General features: G+C 46.1%; 2 protein-coding genes across 4 annotated transcripts in view; one reads left to right on the plus strand and one right to left on the minus strand.

Moving 5' to 3' along the window:
- Nucleotides 1-16,976, minus strand: LOC137479980 (D-beta-hydroxybutyrate dehydrogenase, mitochondrial-like). 2 transcript variants are annotated; one of them, XM_068200759.1, is made up of 5 exons: nt 16,839-16,976; nt 12,843-12,953; nt 7,347-7,488; nt 3,678-3,830; nt 1-2,148 (listed from the first exon to the last, which is right to left on the minus strand). In XM_068200759.1, exons 1-5 carry the CDS (start codon nt 16,938-16,940, stop codon nt 1,667-1,669), a joined length of 990 nt encoding a protein of 329 aa, XP_068056860.1. In that variant the 5' UTR covers nt 16,941-16,976; the 3' UTR covers nt 1-1,666. The 2 variants fall into 2 exon arrangements, with proteins under 2 accessions (XP_068056860.1, XP_068056862.1); XM_068200761.1 differs by lacking the exon at nt 12,843-12,953 and having other exon boundaries at nt 16,839-16,975.
- BDH1 (3-hydroxybutyrate dehydrogenase 1) overlaps nt 16,926-19,557 on the plus strand; it is a 15,995-nt gene continuing 13,363 nt past the window's right edge. The window contains exons 1-2 of one of the 2 annotated variants that reach the window (XM_068200757.1): nt 16,926-17,065; nt 18,231-18,362. In XM_068200757.1, the coding sequence (XP_068056858.1) occupies nt 18,280-18,362 (83 nt within the window). In that variant the 5' untranslated portion in view covers nt 16,926-17,065; nt 18,231-18,279. Of the gene's footprint in view, nt 17,066-17,518; nt 17,658-18,228; nt 18,363-19,557 lie in introns of those variants that run through there. The other variant, XM_068200758.1, reaches the window with a different exon arrangement.

Genomic DNA, 19,557 nt, shown 5'->3' on the forward strand with positions numbered 1-19,557 from the left:
TATGCTTTAAAAATCTTACAGTTTATTTTTCTCTATGTGCAAATCAGAGCTACTTAACATTAATCACTTTTCACAGTGCAGGGGGTAGAAGTGATTACTATTTAAGCTGCAGTTCAGTGGGATCCTTCCAGGTCCTGAATCCCAGGAAATCTCCATGTGCAGATTATCTGGAAAAGACACAAACTGCACAGCAGTATTTCTAGCAGTTGTTACTTGTAAGACAAGCTGCCTTGACAGCATCTCCAAGGGAAACCTGCTTTCCTCCTGAAGGCATCACAGCATTCATGGCTGCATGGAGACTCCAAGAATTTGCCGACAGTGGCATACAAAAAGTTTAAGGCACAGTTTCCAAGTCAGAGCTAGCAGAGACAGATGAAGAAAGAACAATCAATAAGCTCTTTTCACAGCCACTTAATCTCTCATAAGGCAAAGGAGTGGAAGGAAAAGCTGGTCCCTAAGAGTAAGAGGCTCAGGTCCCAGCGTGGCCAGCAGCACCTGCAGCTTGCTGCCTACTCCACCAGTGGTCACCACTGGAACACAGGGAATGGGGCATGGCAGGCAGCCATGCACTTGGAAAACATTATCAAAATCCTGCATACGGCCAACAGAGCCTTCGGGATATTGGGCAAGATATATCATATCAGTTATCAAGAGGTAGATTGAGAAGATGATTGTGTGACATGGAGATTTAATTGTGCAATATTAAAAATAGGAAATGTGTCCCTTAAAGCATCCTTCCAGAGCTCATAGTCAGGCCACACTAGCTGCACAGTGCCCCATCACTGTCCAAATGCAGAGGATAAATGAAAAAAACTGATTTGGAAAAGCCAGCAGCATCTCCCTCACCAGCCAGGGGATGGCTGGACAATGTCTGCATCACAGTTGAGTAGTTCAGGCACATAAGGGCTGAGAAGCCAAATTTGTTTGCTACATCAGCTTAAACCCTGTCCCACAAAATTCAGCAGCAGCAGGTGGAGAGAGGCTGCTGAGAGATGGCTCAGACCTCACTATTAGTAGGGCTTTTCACTGCCCATCATGTGCCCAGTCTGGCACCTCCTGGCCACAGTGCTGGGAGGGAAGAATCCTTCTTTGCAGCTAAGTAATGAGGCTGTTTAGAGGCAGTGTTGCTGTTTCCCTGGAAAGAGCAGACAGTCACAGCACAGCAGAGCTTCTTGGCAGTATCAGGAAAACAATGGAAGGCTGTGACTGATCCATTTTCAACCAAATGGAAAACTCTGCTTTTGTTTCCCATTTTAGTTTCTCCCTTCAAGCCATCTCATAGCAACAGCTTTGCTCTGCTATTAGCAGTTTGTCCTTGTAAGAAAAAGCAAGAGCCCATTAATAAGCCAAATTTATCTGCTGACCTAATTACACTAGCCACATATTTGACATATTATATTTACCTTCCTCTGCTTCCTCCATAGTTTAAAAGGAAAACACCTTTCAACTTTAATCAGCACAGCAAGAAATACAAACAACAAAAATGAGGGAAAAAAAAAGAACCAAAAAACCATGCTGTTCTAGCATTCCACAACACACGACTTGAAGTCATAACTCAAAGTGGAAGCATATGCATCTCCAGGGGAGACAGCAGCAAGGAGTGCAGAGGTCAGCCCTAGCCTGTGTGTGAGTAGGAGCCCTGGAGGGATGCCTGAAGGATGCCTGCTTACAGGGTGGCTCCAGGGATGTAAAGCCAGTCGGCAATGGCTGTGGGCAGGTGGGTCATGACCTGCAGCCTCACCCACCAGTAGGTCTCCATGGGGTTGTAGCGGTTCTTCGGGCACGGGGACGTGAGCGCTTCAGTGATGTCATTCAAGACCAGAGACATGTCCTTCAGGCCACTGTTCACGAAGGACTTCATCATGGCCACGTGCTGAGTGAAGTACTCGCTGCCATAGTCCTGCCGCACCGTGTCGGTGGCCCCTCTCCACAGAGCCTCGGCCTGCCTGTCGATGCCGGCTGCCGTCAGGATGCCGGTGGCTGCCACGAAGTTACTGGGCTCGATGAGGATGACGCGGACCCCCCAGCGGTACATCTCCTGCCTCAGGCAATCGGAGAACGCTGCCACCCCAAACTTGGAAATGCAGTAGCAGGAGCGAGATGGACTCACCATGCGTCCCAACATGCTCGTGATGTTCACCACACGGCCTAGAGAGAAAAGATCAGGGAGAGAGGATGAGCCGCAGAAGCAGCAGCCAGAACACCCCAGTACAAGGGTACTTAGTTGGATGATGCTGATTTCTAAAATCCGAATCCTGAATACACATCCCTGTCATGGAGCTTTTCTCTGCTGCCTCAAGCAAGGCTAACCCCTGTTGTCCAGGGCATGGTGCATATGCCTACCTCTGCATCAAAGAATTTACAAAGCATACAAGACATTTCCCTCCTAATTTCCAAGTGGGGAAGTACCATGATCTTCGAGACTGCTAGCTGTGTGTTCTCAGGAGTGTGCCTCACCCATCTGTCTTGCTAGAGAAGGGCTCAAGCTCCCAGCCTGGAGTGTCATGAGCTGCAAAGCTCACAACTCTATGTGATGCCATACAAGTGTTCTGGTTCTTTCTGCAAGCTTGGCAGCTCATCTGCATAACACATGTGTACTTTTAGACATGAACTGGATGGTAAGAGAATGAGTAGAGATTTCTCTGCACCTGCAGCATGAGCAGCACAACCCCATTACCCAGCTGGTCAGCCACAAGTCTCTACAGTGGCCATTCCTGGGACAAACAAGAGGAGACTTGATGTGGGGCAGTGGAGAGCAATTGTCCTAATTCCTGCCAACAGCCTGTGACAGCCCTTGGGCCACTGTCTCAGGGCAGTGACAGCAGTGATCACTGCTCTGTGCATGTCTCAGCCTTCATCCAAGACAAGACATCTGCACTATGGTTTCAGATACACTTACAAACCAGCCCTTGAAATTCCACCAGCTATTTTTACAGTGAGAATTTTCACAGCCGTGGAGCACAACATCCTTCTGCAGCTCAGAATTTCAGCTGAGAAACAAGTGGGCAGCTCTGCTGTCTCATTCCAGATCTAAGTGTAACTTAGAGGGACTGTGAGATCCACCTGCTGACCTGATGGGTAAGATAATTTTGTAGTGAGATAGAGCTTGTTTAGTGGTTAATTGCTGTCTGGGAATGACATCTGAGCAATCTTCTTAATATAGCCCCCTTTTGTCCTCACAGAACACATACCTGTACAATCATTCCCACACATGCTAAATAAAGAAGCTCTTCAGAGTTCTGCTCATATATATCTTTTTTCAATATAAAACAAAGAGTTTTATAATACCATTGTTTTGCAAGATATCTGAAATGGCTGTTATTGACTCTTGTTTATTCTGTCACTACCTGAAGTCACCTGTGAATGGAATAACATGAAAGGAGAAGATTCAGTTATCCAAACATGACCACTCTGTGGACTCTGGATTATCTTGTCTGTGTGATATCTGCCAACACTGCACAAAGGTCTCTGATATCTTGGATGTTTAAGATAGCACCTGCTGTGTAGGTGCCTGGCCTGCCCATGAATAGCCTGTACCTACCAAATGCTTACATGGCATCCTCAGAAACCCTCCTTGGACTGCACAGGCATTCTCCCAAGTACAGCCTGGATTTCTAGCTATATCTCTTTGCTGTGCTACAAAAGCTCTGAGCCTTACCACACTGCCCAGCACGTACCTTTAGCTCTGCGAATGAGGGGCAGGAAAGCTTTTGTCACCCTCACAGTGCCCCATAGGTTGACCTCTGCCACGTTCTTGTAGTTGTCTAAACTTGCAAATTCCACCTCTCCGAAGGTTGAGATGCCAGCGTTGTTCACTAGGCCCCACAGACCTGCCAACAAACACATGAATATAGAGTTGGACAAGGAAGAGTGTCACAGAGAAAACATTTTCCTTGTTGTTCACAGTAACTTAAAACCGTAACAAAGAACTGGGCACTTTCATAGAAATAAGTCGTAGAGAAAAATCCAGCAAGGAGATGAAATACGGTCTTCCTATATCAGGGGCTTGTTTGGAACATCAAGGAAAGTGATGGGGCCACACAAGTATTGCCTCTCAACCATCTTCTGTACAGTCAAATGCTCTTCCAGCGCTTTATAAGGCTGCATCTGGCTGACTTTCTTTTAAACCTCTTGATCCCAGATTTGTCTCCACTCAGTGACTTTATAATGAATCTTGCAATTTGGAAGGGGCTGGACTTTTTCCCGCAATTAGGAGGAAAAAAAAAAAAAAGGAAAGAAAACAGGTATTTTTGATTTCTCAATCCCCTTCACAACTCTGGCTCGCTGTTTTGGAGGGCGCATGGTATTGATCTGTACATTCATGGCCTGGTTAACAGTTGCTGTGTTTTAGTCCAAGTATTTAGTTTCCCTCAACCCTAACTTTATCGGGGTTTACAACCAACCCTAACAGCTACTAAAATTTAAAAATTAATGTCTTTTGCACATGCATTCCTGTCAAAATTAAGTTGACTGCACTTTCCAAGAGCTTCTGTAATGAACCCTTTACATGTCAGGACTTAGCGGGTCAGCAAGGACTTGACCCTTCAAAGCGATTACTGCAGGACTCCCAGTGGCAAACGTTTGTAGGGCTGAATCCATACTTCATGGACTTATTGAAGCATGGGACTATGCAGCTGTAAAATGCACAAGGAACAAACAGAGGAGCTGAAACAAAACAACAGAGTTGTTCCTCATTAGATGTCCTGCCATGCACCATGGTTATTTTTCACTGTGTTGGAGTCAGGGCTGGACTCTCGGGCTACATTAGACTCAGTTGAAGCTGGGGCCCCTTTCCACTCCAGGACCTTCATCTTACCAAGAACTAATACAGGGCTAAGAAGGAGTCTTCATGTCCAGGGAGCTCCAATATTTCTATCAAAAGCACCAATGTCATGCCACCCTGTTGATAAAAGTTATCAAGCTCTCTTTCAGAAATTTTTGGGCTATTTGCCCTGCTTCTGCTCCATAGCTTCCCTACTCTGATGCATGAAAGTCTTTTAACTTCCACCCTGTATTGATTCAGTCAGGTAGCAACCATGTATTTTACCAAACATAGTCCTGTAAGCAAATTGCAATATTCTGCCAATGTGCAATGGAATTTATCCTCCTGTTGCACTTAAAAACATCAACATGCCCTTGGCAGACTGACTCTGGGCTCTCACACGGGCTCCGGTAACCCTGCCCCATTCCCAGCTAAGGTTGTTCTCCCTGAATGCTGTTGACCAGCTGTGTACAGCAGCCTGTTCCTGCTTCACCTACTGAAGCTCCCAGTTTTCAGTCAAGATGACCGAAATTCACACTGATCTGCATTCAGCACAGCATCTCAGCCTGAATGAGGTCCCTTTGTAATTTCAGACTAATTTCACCACTAACAAACAACATGCTGAGAAAATTTGGCAGGGATTTACCAAAGACAAACTCTTGATCACAAACTGACCTCTGCATAGTATTCCTAACAAATTCCTGTAAATTTCTGTACAACAATTTCCCATTTCCTGGGTTGTGATGTTAGTTCTCATGAACATCCCTGAATCATTATTTACCATAGTCTGTCGTTGGAATTCCATTGCTCATGGATCAGGGCACGTTACAAACAGAACAAAGTGCTGAGGGGAGCCCAGTCACCAGGCTGTTTGCTGGACAGCAGTGTGTTTATTGAGCAGAGCCTTATCACTATTACATCTCTAGGGTCAACAATACAGTGGGAACTGCATGAGACCAAAAACAAACGGGCACGCCTATCAGAAGAGTTCAGCCTTATGTACACAGCACAGGGAGATGAGGTATAAAGAACTGTACAGCCCAAAAACTGTTCTGCACTAGTTCCTCTAGGGCCACATTCAGTGTGCAACCACACCTCTGTGCAAGGCACCTCAGTCTCAATAGTCTCTATGTTCCAGCACCTATTTATTGAGCACTATTTATTGGGAAGCCTCAAACCTCAGTCACACCAATGGGCCTAAAAAGAAGCTTTTGTTGCTTTGCACACGGTGCTGAGGCAAACAGCTACAGGAGGAACCAGTCCAACTTGCTGATCAGGTATGCAAGACTTCTCTGTCCCTGCTACACACACAGTTTTGCAAACACTGCTGCATTTATAGAAGCAACAGAGCTGCTTCCTTCCAAGCTTTCACTCAGTGGGAAAAGGCTTTCTGCTACCACTGCTGTTGCTGGGCTCTTCAGGAAAAGCTTAAGAAGATGTGAAAAGCATGATGAGGTCTGGGTGATGGTGTAGGAAGAAAAATCATGCAGAGAGAACATGTGTGGGATCAGAGTTTGTATATTACTCAGTTACATTTCATATGCTTGTTTTAGAAGGAAAGGTGTGCTCATGTAATTTGTGTGAAGATTAGAGCTGTTATTATTTACTAGCTTCATACTTGCTGTGAACAAAACCAGGGCCATGGCAGATTCATCCAAGCTTCAACATGACCAACCACCTTCAAGTCACAACCCTGAAGTCCTGAAGACACAGATATCAAACTTCACTTCACCCTCAGTCTGTGTCTACAGCTGCTGGCCAGCTTGCTACTGGCATAGAGGCTGCAGAAAAGCCTATGCAGGGCAAGAAATCTTGCCTCATCATATGGGAAGAAGTCAGGTGGTGTCACATCAGGCTCTGACCATAAATTCACATCCCACTGCTAAAGCACTTCTAAGAAGGAAAGATGGGACTCTTATCTCCCTTGACTCGCTTTTGGGATCCATGAGTTGGACTCATGCTTAAGGTGACATGTGGATGAAGGTCATCTATGCCAAGCCTACTCTGGATTCCACTTCACATCACCTCTGGGATGTTGCATGGCAAACAGAAAACATGGACTGGTCTGACTGAAGACTAATCCAAGTTTGGGGGCAGTTCAAATCTGTGCTCCAGCTCAGCACACAGTTGTACCCACACAGTAGAGGGGATGGCAGCAGTAAGCAGCCAGGGCCCATCACCTCTTCATTAGTAGGGTCACTTGCAAGGTCTGCATGAGCTAGGAGCACATGTGGCAGGAGTGCAAGGAAGGGATCAAGCTCTGGCTGTTCTATGCCCTTCGCAGACATTCAAGGACAAAGACACAGATACTTGTCGGCTTGCTGCCACTCATGGCTTTTTATGGGATGTAGAGCTAAAGCCTAATCCTCCAGCCAGTCTTGGTCTCTTTCCATGTGGCTGCCACATCAATAGCAAGACTATTGTCCTCACTGACCTGGGTACAGAACAGCCTGACTACCAGCCACACACTGTCATATGTCTTCAGGCTTATTAAATCTCTTTTGGTGGTGCACAGAGCAAAACCCTGGTCAGTACATGGCCTGCTCTGTAGAAAGGAGTCTGTGAGCAAAAGAGCGCTACATACCTTCTTCTGTCTCCTTCAGGGTCCTCTTCACAAAATCCACAGCCTGAGCCACCTCCTGGTCACTGCACACATCCATCTGTAGCACTTTCATCCGGTCAGACTTCATGTTCCTCAGCTCCCTGGCTCCATCTCCATTCTCATCCTGTTCAGCAGAACAGAAGGGCATCCCACTAAGATGGACCAAGAACAGCAATGCAGCTTGGGGCCAGGCATATTCACATGGACAGGAAATAGAAGCTACTGACATTGCACACACAGGTGTAAGCTTGGTGCACAAACCAGCGTGCCATCCTCCTGTTCCCTCCAGCACCACTTCCAAAACTGCATCTGTGACCCAGTGCCCCAATGCACCACAAAGCCCACCCTGCTCTTGGCTCCTCAGAATGGGTTTCACATCCCTAACATGCTGAAATATTGTGCCAGCCAGGGAGAACCACGGGTGACTCTCCACTGCCTTGGTCTCTGTGCTCTACAGGTAACAACTTGTATAGAAATTGGAGTCAGATGTACAGGAATACCTGCTACACAGCAGCACAATTACAGACATGAGGCATGAAAGGAGATTCTGGCTAAGAAGAAAGAAATTTTTTTGTTGTTTTTTCACTCTATAGGCAATAAGAACTTCATGGCTCTGCTTTTCCTTTCTTTCATCCCACTGCTATCATTAGAGATTCTGTTACTACTGTGGGTTGGTTTTTTTTGGTGGTTTTTTTTTTTTTTTTTTTTTTTTAGTCAAATGTAAACATAGTTAAAATTCCAAATTTTACCTGCTCACTTCCAGGCAAGATTGCTGCCTAAGCCTTAGAGCCTTGCTCAGGTAGTAAATAACAAATAAAAGTGAAAAGAGCACAGATTAGCTACACAGTTCTACAGTAGGCTTGAGATTTAATTCACAAAACTATCCCCTGAATCACAAGCTCTGCCTCATTAAGAGGAAGAAGTTATGAATTGGTGAGTCACCATGCCTGGCTGCCATTCCTCCTTTATCACTTGATACCAACTCCCACAGCACAAGGGCAAACAAGGCGAGCAACCCACCCAGAGTCACCTGCTCAGCAGCCTCTGCAGCCAGGCAGATATAAAAAACATGTAACTGCTTAGTTTTTTATAAATATTTCAGGCTATTTAATTCATATAGCATACAACATCTCATCTCCACTCCAGTGAACAGTGACACATAATGAAGGAAAAGAGCTGAAATGTCCATCACAAACGTGAGCAAAACAGGGCACTTCCCTTAAAAATCAATACATAGTTACACTGGCATTATGACAATAGTAGGAATGAGTTCTTGGCCCCACGGCTGCATGTCATTTCACAACTGACTTCTTTCCCAGTACATCAGGAACAGCAAACAAAGTTTGAAGCTTTTCTAATGCACATCAAATGTGGTGACGGGTTGTGTTGGCCCTCTTATCTAGTCACAAAAGTGGTGTTACAAGTAGTCAACAACATGGTTACTAACATATTTTTCTCCCTTTGAAACAGATGAGGGTTACTGTATGATGCCTCACTGTATTTCTGGAAGATGCTCCTGCATCTCACCAAGTTTTATAAAACAAATTTCCACTACTTAACAGTGAATAAAGTGGAGCTAATTCAGCTTGTAAAGAGGGAGATTTATTGTATCTATATAAAACCAAAGCCTTAACTATATCTGCATGCAAGTGCCAATTGTCATTTGAGGACTGAAAAGACCTTTCCCTGCATTTTTTCTCTATTCTTGCATAATACTTATAAAATAAACAAGAAATATTTGTTTTTTGAGAAACAAAGTCATAGACTGGCAACTTAAAAATCCAGTAAAAATTGTTTGTATTGTTCATATGGAAATGAATTTTCCCCTATCACCAATACAACTCTGCAAAGTTACCTTCCCAGCTACAATTTACTCATTATTGACAAAACATATTGATTTTGGAAGACTGACTTCAACATGCAATATCAATTGGGACCATTTTTCATAGTTGCAGACACCACTTTAGCCACTATTTAACTGTAAAACAAAGTGCTTAATTCTTTTGTCAAGAGCACCTCTTCACAAATGAAGCAGCTACAGATTTTTATGGAAGCAAGTGAACATAGGTTTATGTTCTGTGGTCTTCAGGGGCTTTAAGTACATTCCTTGTTAGGCACCACACGGTACTTCCTCCTTGTTTTTTAAGTGGTAGATTTGTTGGCTGGCATAACACCTGGAGCAGTTCCCATGGGAGCAGCCAGACTGTCCTCCCAGGGATGATCTTCATGATCTTCACCAGCAGGAGCCACACAGCAGCACAAATCAAATGAGGTGCTGGCAGCAATGGCCCAACTGCTTCTGCAAAGCCTCTCTCCACTTCCCTTTGCTGTCTGATTATTGTCCTCTCAGAGAATCTTCCTCTTCCTCAGTTTCCCCTTCCCAGTTCCGTAAGAGTTGAAAGCCATCGTGCTCCAGCCCAGCCTGCTGCCCAAGTTCTCTCCACAGGCCTTCAAACTGTGCGGTTTCCTCCCAGCTAACTCCTATCCCCTGGTTATCCTGCCTTCGCAGCCCTGCAGGCTCTGCCTGCCCACCCCACCCTGTGCCTGGCAGGGGCTGCTCCTGGCTGAGAAGCCCAGCAGCTCCACAAACCCTCTCTACTCAGCTGAGGAAACAGCTTTTGGCTGCCTCCTCTTCCCTTCTTTGCTCCTCTCCCCTGTTCTGGTTTGGAGGATCCCAGTGCAGTGGTGCTGAGGAGAGGCAGATCACCCAGATGTTCATTAGTGGAGAGCACCTCTGTTACAGACACAGCCATGGCTTTTTCCCAGGGAAGCCCCTGGGACTCAGGATTAGGTCCTGGCAAGCACTTGGGCACCTGCAGTGAGAAGTGTCAGGGGGAAGCAGGAAGCCATGAACAATGCTGAACTCCCATGGATACAGCCATCTCGCTCCATGTGCACTAGTTCCTTCCCACCCTGCTGCCAATCCACGCGCTGCCTTCCTGTGTTTCCTGAGCGGAACACCTCGTGCTTGTCATTGCTGGATTCCACGTAATTGATTTCAGACTCCATCTGACCTGTCAGGATCATGTTCAACCCTGTTCCCCAAAAGGCCTATAATCTTCTCTGCATGGCTCTGCACATATTTTTTTTTAATTCAAACTCTCCTCTGGGGGGTACTGCCAAGGATATATATGGTCCTGGGACTAAACACCAGTCACTTAGAGGATGAGTTTGCTCATGGGACTATCGTGAGGGACTGTAACAAACTGTGGTAAAACCCTTACTCAGGATACATTTATTCCTTCTCCTTTAGCCACTCTGCTGCTTAGTCAAAATGAGATTAGATTGACACAGCACAGTTTGTTCCCAGTAAGCTTGTACAGGCAGGGTGCATCACACTATGATGCAGTCATCTGTAAAACTGACAGGGCAGTGTGTGGCAATTGCATCGAGTACACTGAAGGTGAGCTGCCTGGCTGGCAATTCCAGAGGTCTATCTCCTTTGGGAAGGGAAGTACAATATCTGTCCTCTTCCAGGGTTCTGGGAATCCCCTGGCCTCCAGGTGCTCTTGAAAATATCACCCATGGGGCAGAAATCACAATGGCTCATCTTCTAAATGCCCTCAAGTATATTTCATCAGGCCTGGTGAACTTGAGCACATTAATTTATATAAACATCCCTTGTTCTTTACCTTTTCTTGCCTGTAGTCCTCATCATAACTGCTGGCAGTAGGCACACACAAAAAAATCAGTAAGTTCAAAGAAAATAAAACAATTATTTCAAATTTTCCTGTAATTTCTACTTTTAAGGTTATTTAATAATCTATTTCTGTGTGATTTTCCCATCTTAATCCTAATATATTAACAGAAACTTTCTCAGTGGACTTACTTGCCCTTGCTTATTGTAATCCCTTTTTCATTTGATCCTTTCCAGTTCTATCCCAGCCTGCGTGCAATATTCTTTTTATTCCTGTAACTTTATATTTGACTGATCATTAAGAAACTCCGGATGCACCTCACAGTTTATTATGCTGTATTTAATACAAGAGCTGTCTGTGGTGGTGTAGTACATCAGGGATCCTGTAATTCTCTGTATAAAACCATGCAAGTGGTGATGGACTGACTAGGCGTGAACTAAGAGCCTGGCATCTGCTTCATGACAACTGCCCCCATACCTGCTCTGACCCTGCTGGAACCTACAGCAGCTCACAAGCAATGAAGCAAGCAAGCAAACAGGCCTCACTTCAGGAGCATTTAGTTTCTTTATGGGGTTTCCAACGGAGCCTGTCCCTCTCTGCTCCACACTAGCATGTGCCTTCCAAACAGCCCCCTCAGCCACCCTATTTTCCCTTTCCTTTCTGTTCCCTACATCTGCTGCTCTGCAGAGTGCCTGACTTGCCGTCAGCACTGAGACAGGCATCCCAAAGCAGCAAGTGACATGATTACTGAAGGAATTACAGAGGCTCTTTATGGAAATTTCCAAACAGTGGCAATAATCCAACAGGACTCTCTTGCTCTCAAGTTACACAATATGTCAGCTGATAATAACTTTCCCTTCTGGTGTGGTGGAAGAACATAATGTCTGCCATGATCTCACAGGCAGAGAAGGCCACCCTTGTTTGTTCTCACCTTCCACAGTACTCAAAAATCTGTAATCATCATGCCCTGAGCACCTGTGCTGATGTGGTCATCTTCAAATGAAGAAATGAGCGACCATTAACTAATTTTGAACAATTCAGGTCAGAAATCATCTGACATTGCTAGTCAGAGTTTTGACTAGCAATACAGCAAAAATGCATAGTAAAGGTAAAATCACAGCTGAGACAGAAGTGGAGCCAGCCCAGTTTATAAAAAGAGTTTCATAACACTAAGTTGTAAGTCCTTTGCATGAGCAGAGACTGGAATGAGGAGTCTGCAACCACTTTGGATTGAGTGTGTCTAAACTTATCTCTTACAAGTGATGCCACCTGCTAAACACACATGACAGGAAGTGAGACCTAAAGATGTCAGAAATGTATGGTAAATTTGTTTATTCAGACATCCATAAACTGAATAGCTTGTACAGAAGCTGCAGAAGCACAGTTGCAAGACATTTAGGAAACAGAACCCTAATAACGCAGAAGAGGCAGCTTGGAGATGAGCTTGGGGAGGGTGTCCACAAAAATTGACATTTGTGAAAGACAGCAACAGGGATGCCACGGAAGACAGAAAGCCACAGTGTCACAGCAATCTTGGCCTATCAGATTTATGGTGTTGTGGTATTTCTGAGAGGCTTCCAACAGTGAACAGTGCCACACTGTACAAGCTACTGTACAGACATGCAGTTGATAGACGAGCCCTGCCCTAAAGAGCTCACAATTACAGGAATGAGGTACAAGATACAACAGGCAGAGAAAGCAATGGAAGATATAACAATCCCTGCCCACTGCACCTCTCTCAGGTCTTGAACCAGGGTAAAGGGAAGCTGCAAATGAAGATGCTTTCATTGGAGAACTGTTTTCTCTAATCAGAAAAATTTTTATCAATTTCACCACTCACCATGAGAAAGCATCCAGCAAAAACAGTAAATCCCTTTGCATGAAGGCATTTTGCCAAGGCGTGTCCAAAACCTTTGTCACAGCCTGTTATTAGCACCGCCTTCCCTTCAGCCTGTGTGGGGAAAGACAGTCATAGGATACCATCAGATATTGCAATGCAGGCACCACCACCACCCTGCCCCACAGCACAGGAGCCACTTGCAGTCCTGCAGCCAGAGCAGGTACAATTCCACATGCGAGTGACAGTGGCACTTGTGTGCACAAACACAACCACCTCCCAACTACTGTGAAATCATAAATTTATTCAGTTGCTGGTTTGTAACAATTTGTGTTGCCTTGATACCTGAGCTGGAACAATAACTATTTCTTTCACGTATCAGTGGCCAAAGCGGAACAGAAACATTTCAAAAGATGTTAATGATCTACCAGTTCATAGTAAGAAAAAGCAGCAGAGAGAACATCCAAATGGCAGGATGTCACTGGCTTGAACTGTACAGCAGCTCTTTTAGCTGCTGTCTGTTCCCCACCTACTCCCACTCTCTATGCGGCACTTTGCAGGCTGTATTTTAGCACGCAGGAATGTGACTACAGGTTAGAGCTTCCTTCTGAAACTCTGCAGTCTTCAGAACAATTTATCAAATCCTACAGTTCTCTCCTACATCATTATTATCATTTGACTGACAGGTAAATTGAGAAAGAAGATTTGATATTCCATCTGGTATGACACAACAAGCTTGAGATAGATATGAAAGCCGAATCCCAAACCCTGAAGAGAAGCAATAGCAAAACACTGCCCATTCACCCTCTGTGTTTGCTTGAAAGTCATCTCCTCACCACAGGTGTGAAGCAATGAACTATCACTTAGCCCAGCTAGAAGGCTGCCAGCTGCTGTGCTGCACAACGCTCCAAATTTAAACTATATCCATGAGGCAATAACATAATACAGCATTAAAAATCCAGAGGATGCAATAAGGAAGTGAGGTCAGTTAGATCTCTCTGGAGATATCAGCAGCTAACACTGCCTGTTACTGTATGCACAACGGCTGGAATATGAACATACTTATGTATGAATTGCACTGGCTGGTCCAGCCACATTTTCAGAGAGAAATGGGTCAATCACCAGTGCTCTCTCATCTCTTGCTTTGCTGACATGTGGTGTAGTGAAGCAGCAATAAGGGATGATTGCAGAGTGATAGTGATCACAGCATTACTGCACAAACTCAGGTGAGCCTCAGCAGAGAACAATAAGCAAATAAGCTACACCTGTCCTATAACTCATGTTGAAGTAACTGCTCTCACAGGGGAGTTAAGATCTGAAGCTGAAACAAGAACTGATTAAAAGTCTACCCTGCATTTATAATACAAACACCCACATTAACATTATACTATAACCTGTACTCAGACAAAGAGCACCCAGGTACAGACTAGCTCTATTAAAGCTCTAAAGATAGCTACAGCTAAAGGACAAAAGATGAGTGAGAATTAAATATACAGTGCTCAGTCTGAATTTAATTTGGAGTGACACAACTCCAAGAGAGATGAAAATCAAACATTAACCAGATCACAGAAGTTGTCAAGGTCACCTCCTGCAATAATTCAGCAATCTGGTCTGTGGAAAAAGAAAGGATTTGACTTTTTTTTCTCTTTCTCTCATCTTCCTAGAGCCTTTGCCTCTGAATCTTGAAGGCAGAGGACTTCCCAAAAGAGCAGGAAGTGTGCAGGAAATAGGCAACTGTAATCACTTCCAGAACAAAGGTCAGGCAAACAAAGATACCCAATCCTCAACCATCATTAGGTCCTTAAAAAAATCCCCAAACAACCAAAATGTAGACAGAAATGAGGTTTTAAAATACTCTCATCTGCCTTTAATAACAAGGAAAGCAAGGGACAACTTACAGTTTGAAAGGATCTTGTGATTGTTATTTGCTATAACCCTAATTGCTGGTAATAAAACATGTGACTGCATGGTTCATAACAGAGGCCCCAGCAGCACCAAGGAGCATGCAAAAACCCCAAGGGATGTACTGGATCTCACATCTGTACCTGTGCCTGTTTGTGCCATGCCTGATGGACAGAGCTCCCAGGGATGACAGCAGGGATCAACCCCATCCCCAGCCAAAGGGATCCTATGCCGGAAAAACTTCTGAACACAGAAAAGCCCAATCACCCTTATCTTTTGAAAGTCCTAAGATAAGGCTTAATGGGCCTGTCCCTGAAGTTTGATAAGGCCAATCTGCAGCTTAATTTGACAGGATGCTGGGACAGGCAGAGAGGACCAGTTATCAGCACAGTGACCTTAATGAGCATTCTGAGAAACTTCAGGTGTCTCCCTCACTCGGGGTCATACAGTGCTCCCTGCAAACACTGCATGGGAGACAGCACTCCAGTGCTGACAGGGACAGCGTGCCCCGGATCTGCTAAGAGCACAGAATAACTCCTCATACCAGAGATGCTGCTGTGGCATGTGGGCACAGTAACACTGTCTGTGCTTGCTGTGTGATCCACAACACCATTCCTCACAGTTCAGACAGCCCTAGCAGAGCAGCCTCATTTTAACCTGCAGTCAGCTCAGATGTACACAGCATTTCTTATTGGGACATGGCCAGTTTATTAAATAGTATAATTTATTTTACTAAAGCAGGTGATTTATCAGAATTATGCATTTACTGCAGAAGGGACTGAAGAAATTGAAGCTACTTTTTCAGCCTGTCTCTCTAGACAATGTGGGAATATGCCATGCTTACCTAGACTTTATCTTTTTCTAATGAGCCACTTGTTTGTTTGGTTTTTTTTTTTGTTTGGTTTTTTTTTTTTTTTTTTTTTGATCTTGTTCCTATTTCTGGCTCCCCTGACCATTCCCTGATGTTATCAAACAGATTGATTTTAGGAGAAGTGCACTACAAAGTAAACTCAGTTTGTTCGCTTTTCCAGGGTTGGGAAAGTTGAGGTTTTCAATCCCAGGAAAAAGAACTGAAAATATTCACTAAAGGGAAGATATTTTCTCAAGTGGAACAGGGATGGGGAAAGTAAGAGAAGCAGAATGGATGGAGGAGCGAAGTGGGAGGCTGCAATCAGACTACAGCTGTTATCCGGCCATTCCGAGGGGAGAAGGACCGAGCTGGAGGTCCTGAAGCAAAAACATTGGCTCAGAAAGCAAGTCATATCCTAGGCAGCCAAAGCAGCACAGACAGCAGGTTAAAGGAGGTGATTCTCTGTCTCCACTCTGGTGAGACCACACCTGCAGTGCTGCATCCAGCTTCAGTCTCCCAGCACAGGAAGGACATGAACCTGTTGGAGTGCGTCCAGAGGAGGCCACCAAGATGGTCAGAGGGATGGAGCACCTCTCCTATGAGACAAACAAGGCTGAGAGAATTTAGATTGTTCAGCTTGGAAAAGAAAAGGCTTTGGGGTGACCTAATTGTGGCCTTCTAATATCTGAGAGGAGACCGTTTACAGGAGCATGTAGTGACAGGACAGCAGGGAATGGGTTTAAATTGAGAGTAGGTTTAGATAAGATATTAGGGAAAAAATCTTAACTGTGAGGGTGCTGAGGCCCTGGCACAAGTTGCCCAGAGAAGCTGTGGATGTCCCATCCCTGGAAGTGTTGGAGGCCAAGGTGGACAGGGCTCTAGCAACCTGGTCTAGTGGAAGGTGTCCCTGCATATGGGAAGGGGTTGGGACTGGATGATCTTTAAGATCCCTTCTAACCGAAGCCACTCTATGATAACATGAACATGTTCCCCCTCCAAGTGAAGCACTGCGGGTGGGAAGCAGCCGCCACACCGCGGGGTCCGAGGGCAGCGCCTCGCGGCAGGGGCCTCATCTCACCGGGCCGTGCCCAGCTCGGCGCTTCGCCCCCCTCACAGCGCCTGTCCGGCTCCACCAGCCCAGCCCGGCCCGGCCCGGCCCGGGCACACGGCCTAGCGCCATTTTAGGCGTCGGGGGCGCCTCCGGCCGGCTTTGCCGGCGAGCCCCGGCCCCTCGCCGCGGTACTCACGGGCAGGGCGCGGCGGGCTCGCCGCGGCAGGAGCAGGAGGAGGTGGAGGAGCAGCACCCCCGCGGCGCCCAGCGCCAGCAGCAGCCCCGCGGCGCTCCGCATGGCCGCAGCCTATCGCCGCCGCCGCTCCGGCCCTGCCCCCGGCCCGCCTCCCGCCGCGCCCGGCACCGCGGCCCCGGCCCAGCCTCATTCAAACGGCAGCAGCGCCCGGCACCCGCCGGCTCCAGGTAACGCGCGGGGCGGGCCGGGGTGGGTCGCGGCGGCCCCGCGGAGCTCTGGCAGCCGGCTCGCACGGTGACCTTGGCCGTGGGGGGCGCGAGCATCTCTACGCGGCCTCTCCCGCGGCCGCCACAAGCCTGGGCGGCCGCGCCCCCCGCTGCCTCGGCCGGGCCGTGAGCGCGCTTGGGGCCGCGGCAGCCGCGTCCCGGAGAGGGGCTGGGCAGGGCCGGGCCAGCGGGACCTGCAACGGATCTCCGGCCTCGCCCTCTCCCTGCAAACATCACAACAACCCGCGGGGACACCAGCCGCGCTCCCGAATTGGATCAAACCACCGGGATTTCTGAGGATTAGCCGAGCCAGCGAGCCTCCTGAGCCCTGTCCGCTCCCTCCCTCCCCATCTCGGTGCCTACCGCTGCTCTTTCTGCGGTAATTTCACTGTTTTTCAGCCCAGGCCTGGTTTCCAGCAGGCCCCGAAGCTGCCGCAGTGGCGGCCCGGCCTTCGGCAGAGACGCAAACCGCCCCTAACAATTAGATACCATTTCTCAATTTCAATAAAAGGGACTGGGAGACGTTTTTTGTGCCTTAGGTTAGTTTTATCCAAGATAAAAATGATTGAAGTTGACTTTCCATACCAAAGTCTCGTTCTTGAGATGTTTTCACTCAGTATAGTTTATTGGTGGTTCCTTGTGCTTGGTCCAGCATCACCAGCTGGACCAGAATTTTCAGCAATTACCAAAAAATGTATTTTTAACTGCGTGGCTGTACTAGCTATAAAGTCAAGGATTGTTTTGGAAACATATAGCATAATATCACCTGTGCCTTGAAGTTATATTTTTGTTTAAAGTTATTTCATATAGCTCATTTGAAATTATATATTCCAAATGAGTACCTTAATTTTTACCTGTTTCAGAGAAACCAGTTAAAGATGCATTAAAGAAGAGAAATTGACATTTTCTTTAAATGCCTCCCTGCTTGGTAGTTTACTTATAATGCTTTTCCTTATTTAAAAGCATCTTGGGTGGCTGAAGGTTGAGCTGTTTATCTCTGTGTGAGGGACTGCAAGGGGAGAAGATGAGTTCCTTTGGACTGTATTTTCCTGTTGAAATACATGGAGTCAGCATGTCTTACAAAATAATTGAGCAACTAAAACAGAGGTGCTATCTTGTGTTGCAGAGCTAAGGAAGAATAGTTTTGCTTTTGGTAAAGTGTGCTAGTTGAAAACATGTTGGCCACCAAGCTGTCCCGCCCTCTCTTGAACTTCTCTGTGAAAGCCCTGAATTTCAAGGACCCAGGGAATGGCTTCAGGTAAGTAACTTGGTGGAAAAGAGGAAAGAGTGACATCTTGAGTAAAGCACACGTCAAAGACTCACTTGATATCAGTGGGACAGTTTATTTAGAGAGTCACAAGGTGGTTGAGGTCGGAAAGGACTTCTGAAGGTCATGTGGTCCAACCACCCTGCTAAAGCAGGGCCTCTCTGAGCTGGTTGCCCAGAGCTGTGTCCAGGTGGCTTTTGAGTATCTCCAAGAACGGGTACTCTGGAACCTGCCTGGACAACCTGTTCCAGGGCTCAGTCACTGAGCTGAGGACAGCAGAGATGGATTCTATATGCAAGGAGAAGTTGGCAACATATTGGTTTTGGGTTTTTTTACATTGCAGATTAAAAAAACATTAATTCAGTATCTGTCAAGAGGGTTTTTTTGAATATCAGCAAGGCCTTGGTTCAGTGCAAGAAACTGTCATGTATTTCTGTGACTTCCTGTGGTTAAAGAGGCAGTGAATCCCATGAAATGAGAAATTTGAGAGGAAGAGTTTTACTGAAAAGTGGAGGTGGGCTGAGTAATTAAGCTGGTTTTTTTTTCCTGCAAATGAACAGAAAATTGCCTATCTAATTCTAATTCCTAGCTCTGAAAAACTCCAACATTTATATTGCTGCATGATTGGAACCCTATTAGTCCACATTCAGAGCAAGTTGAGTGCTTTGCCTGGCTTTGTTTTAGAGCAGGGTTCCCAAACAGCAGTGTGTGTACCACTAATTATACATAAGCCATTTAGAAGGGGCTCATGGCCTGTTGAACAAGAACTGCCAGCTCCAGTGTTGCTCTCCTGCAGTGATGTCCAGCATCATCACGGTCAAGGGTGCCTCTGGTAACAGGGTGTTGGAGATAGCTAGGCTGTTAAGAGATTTCCTGTGCAAACAGACATAGGTCTTTTATCTCCTATTTGCTCCACATACACCAGAGTTCACCTGCAGGAATCTGCTGTGGCCTTAAAACTACGAATTAATGTTTTATTGACTCGAGGAAAGAATTTTCAGCATATTCTTGTTTCTTTTTCTTCCGTCTTCTGTTTTGCTTACTGTGTATTTGTGCTTTGTGTGTCTTGTACTCAGGGCAAAACTATGTTGTATTTGCAAATCCCCACAAGTTGCTAAACCTGCAGTGGAAATCCAGGTGTTCATTGAAAGGCAGTGCTGCCACTATACCAGTGTCTTAATGCACT

The sequence above is a fragment of the Anomalospiza imberbis genome, chromosome 10 (assembly GCF_031753505.1).
Source record: "Anomalospiza imberbis isolate Cuckoo-Finch-1a 21T00152 chromosome 10, ASM3175350v1, whole genome shotgun sequence".
In the NCBI taxonomy this organism is placed as follows: Eukaryota; Metazoa; Chordata; class Aves; order Passeriformes; family Viduidae; genus Anomalospiza; species Anomalospiza imberbis.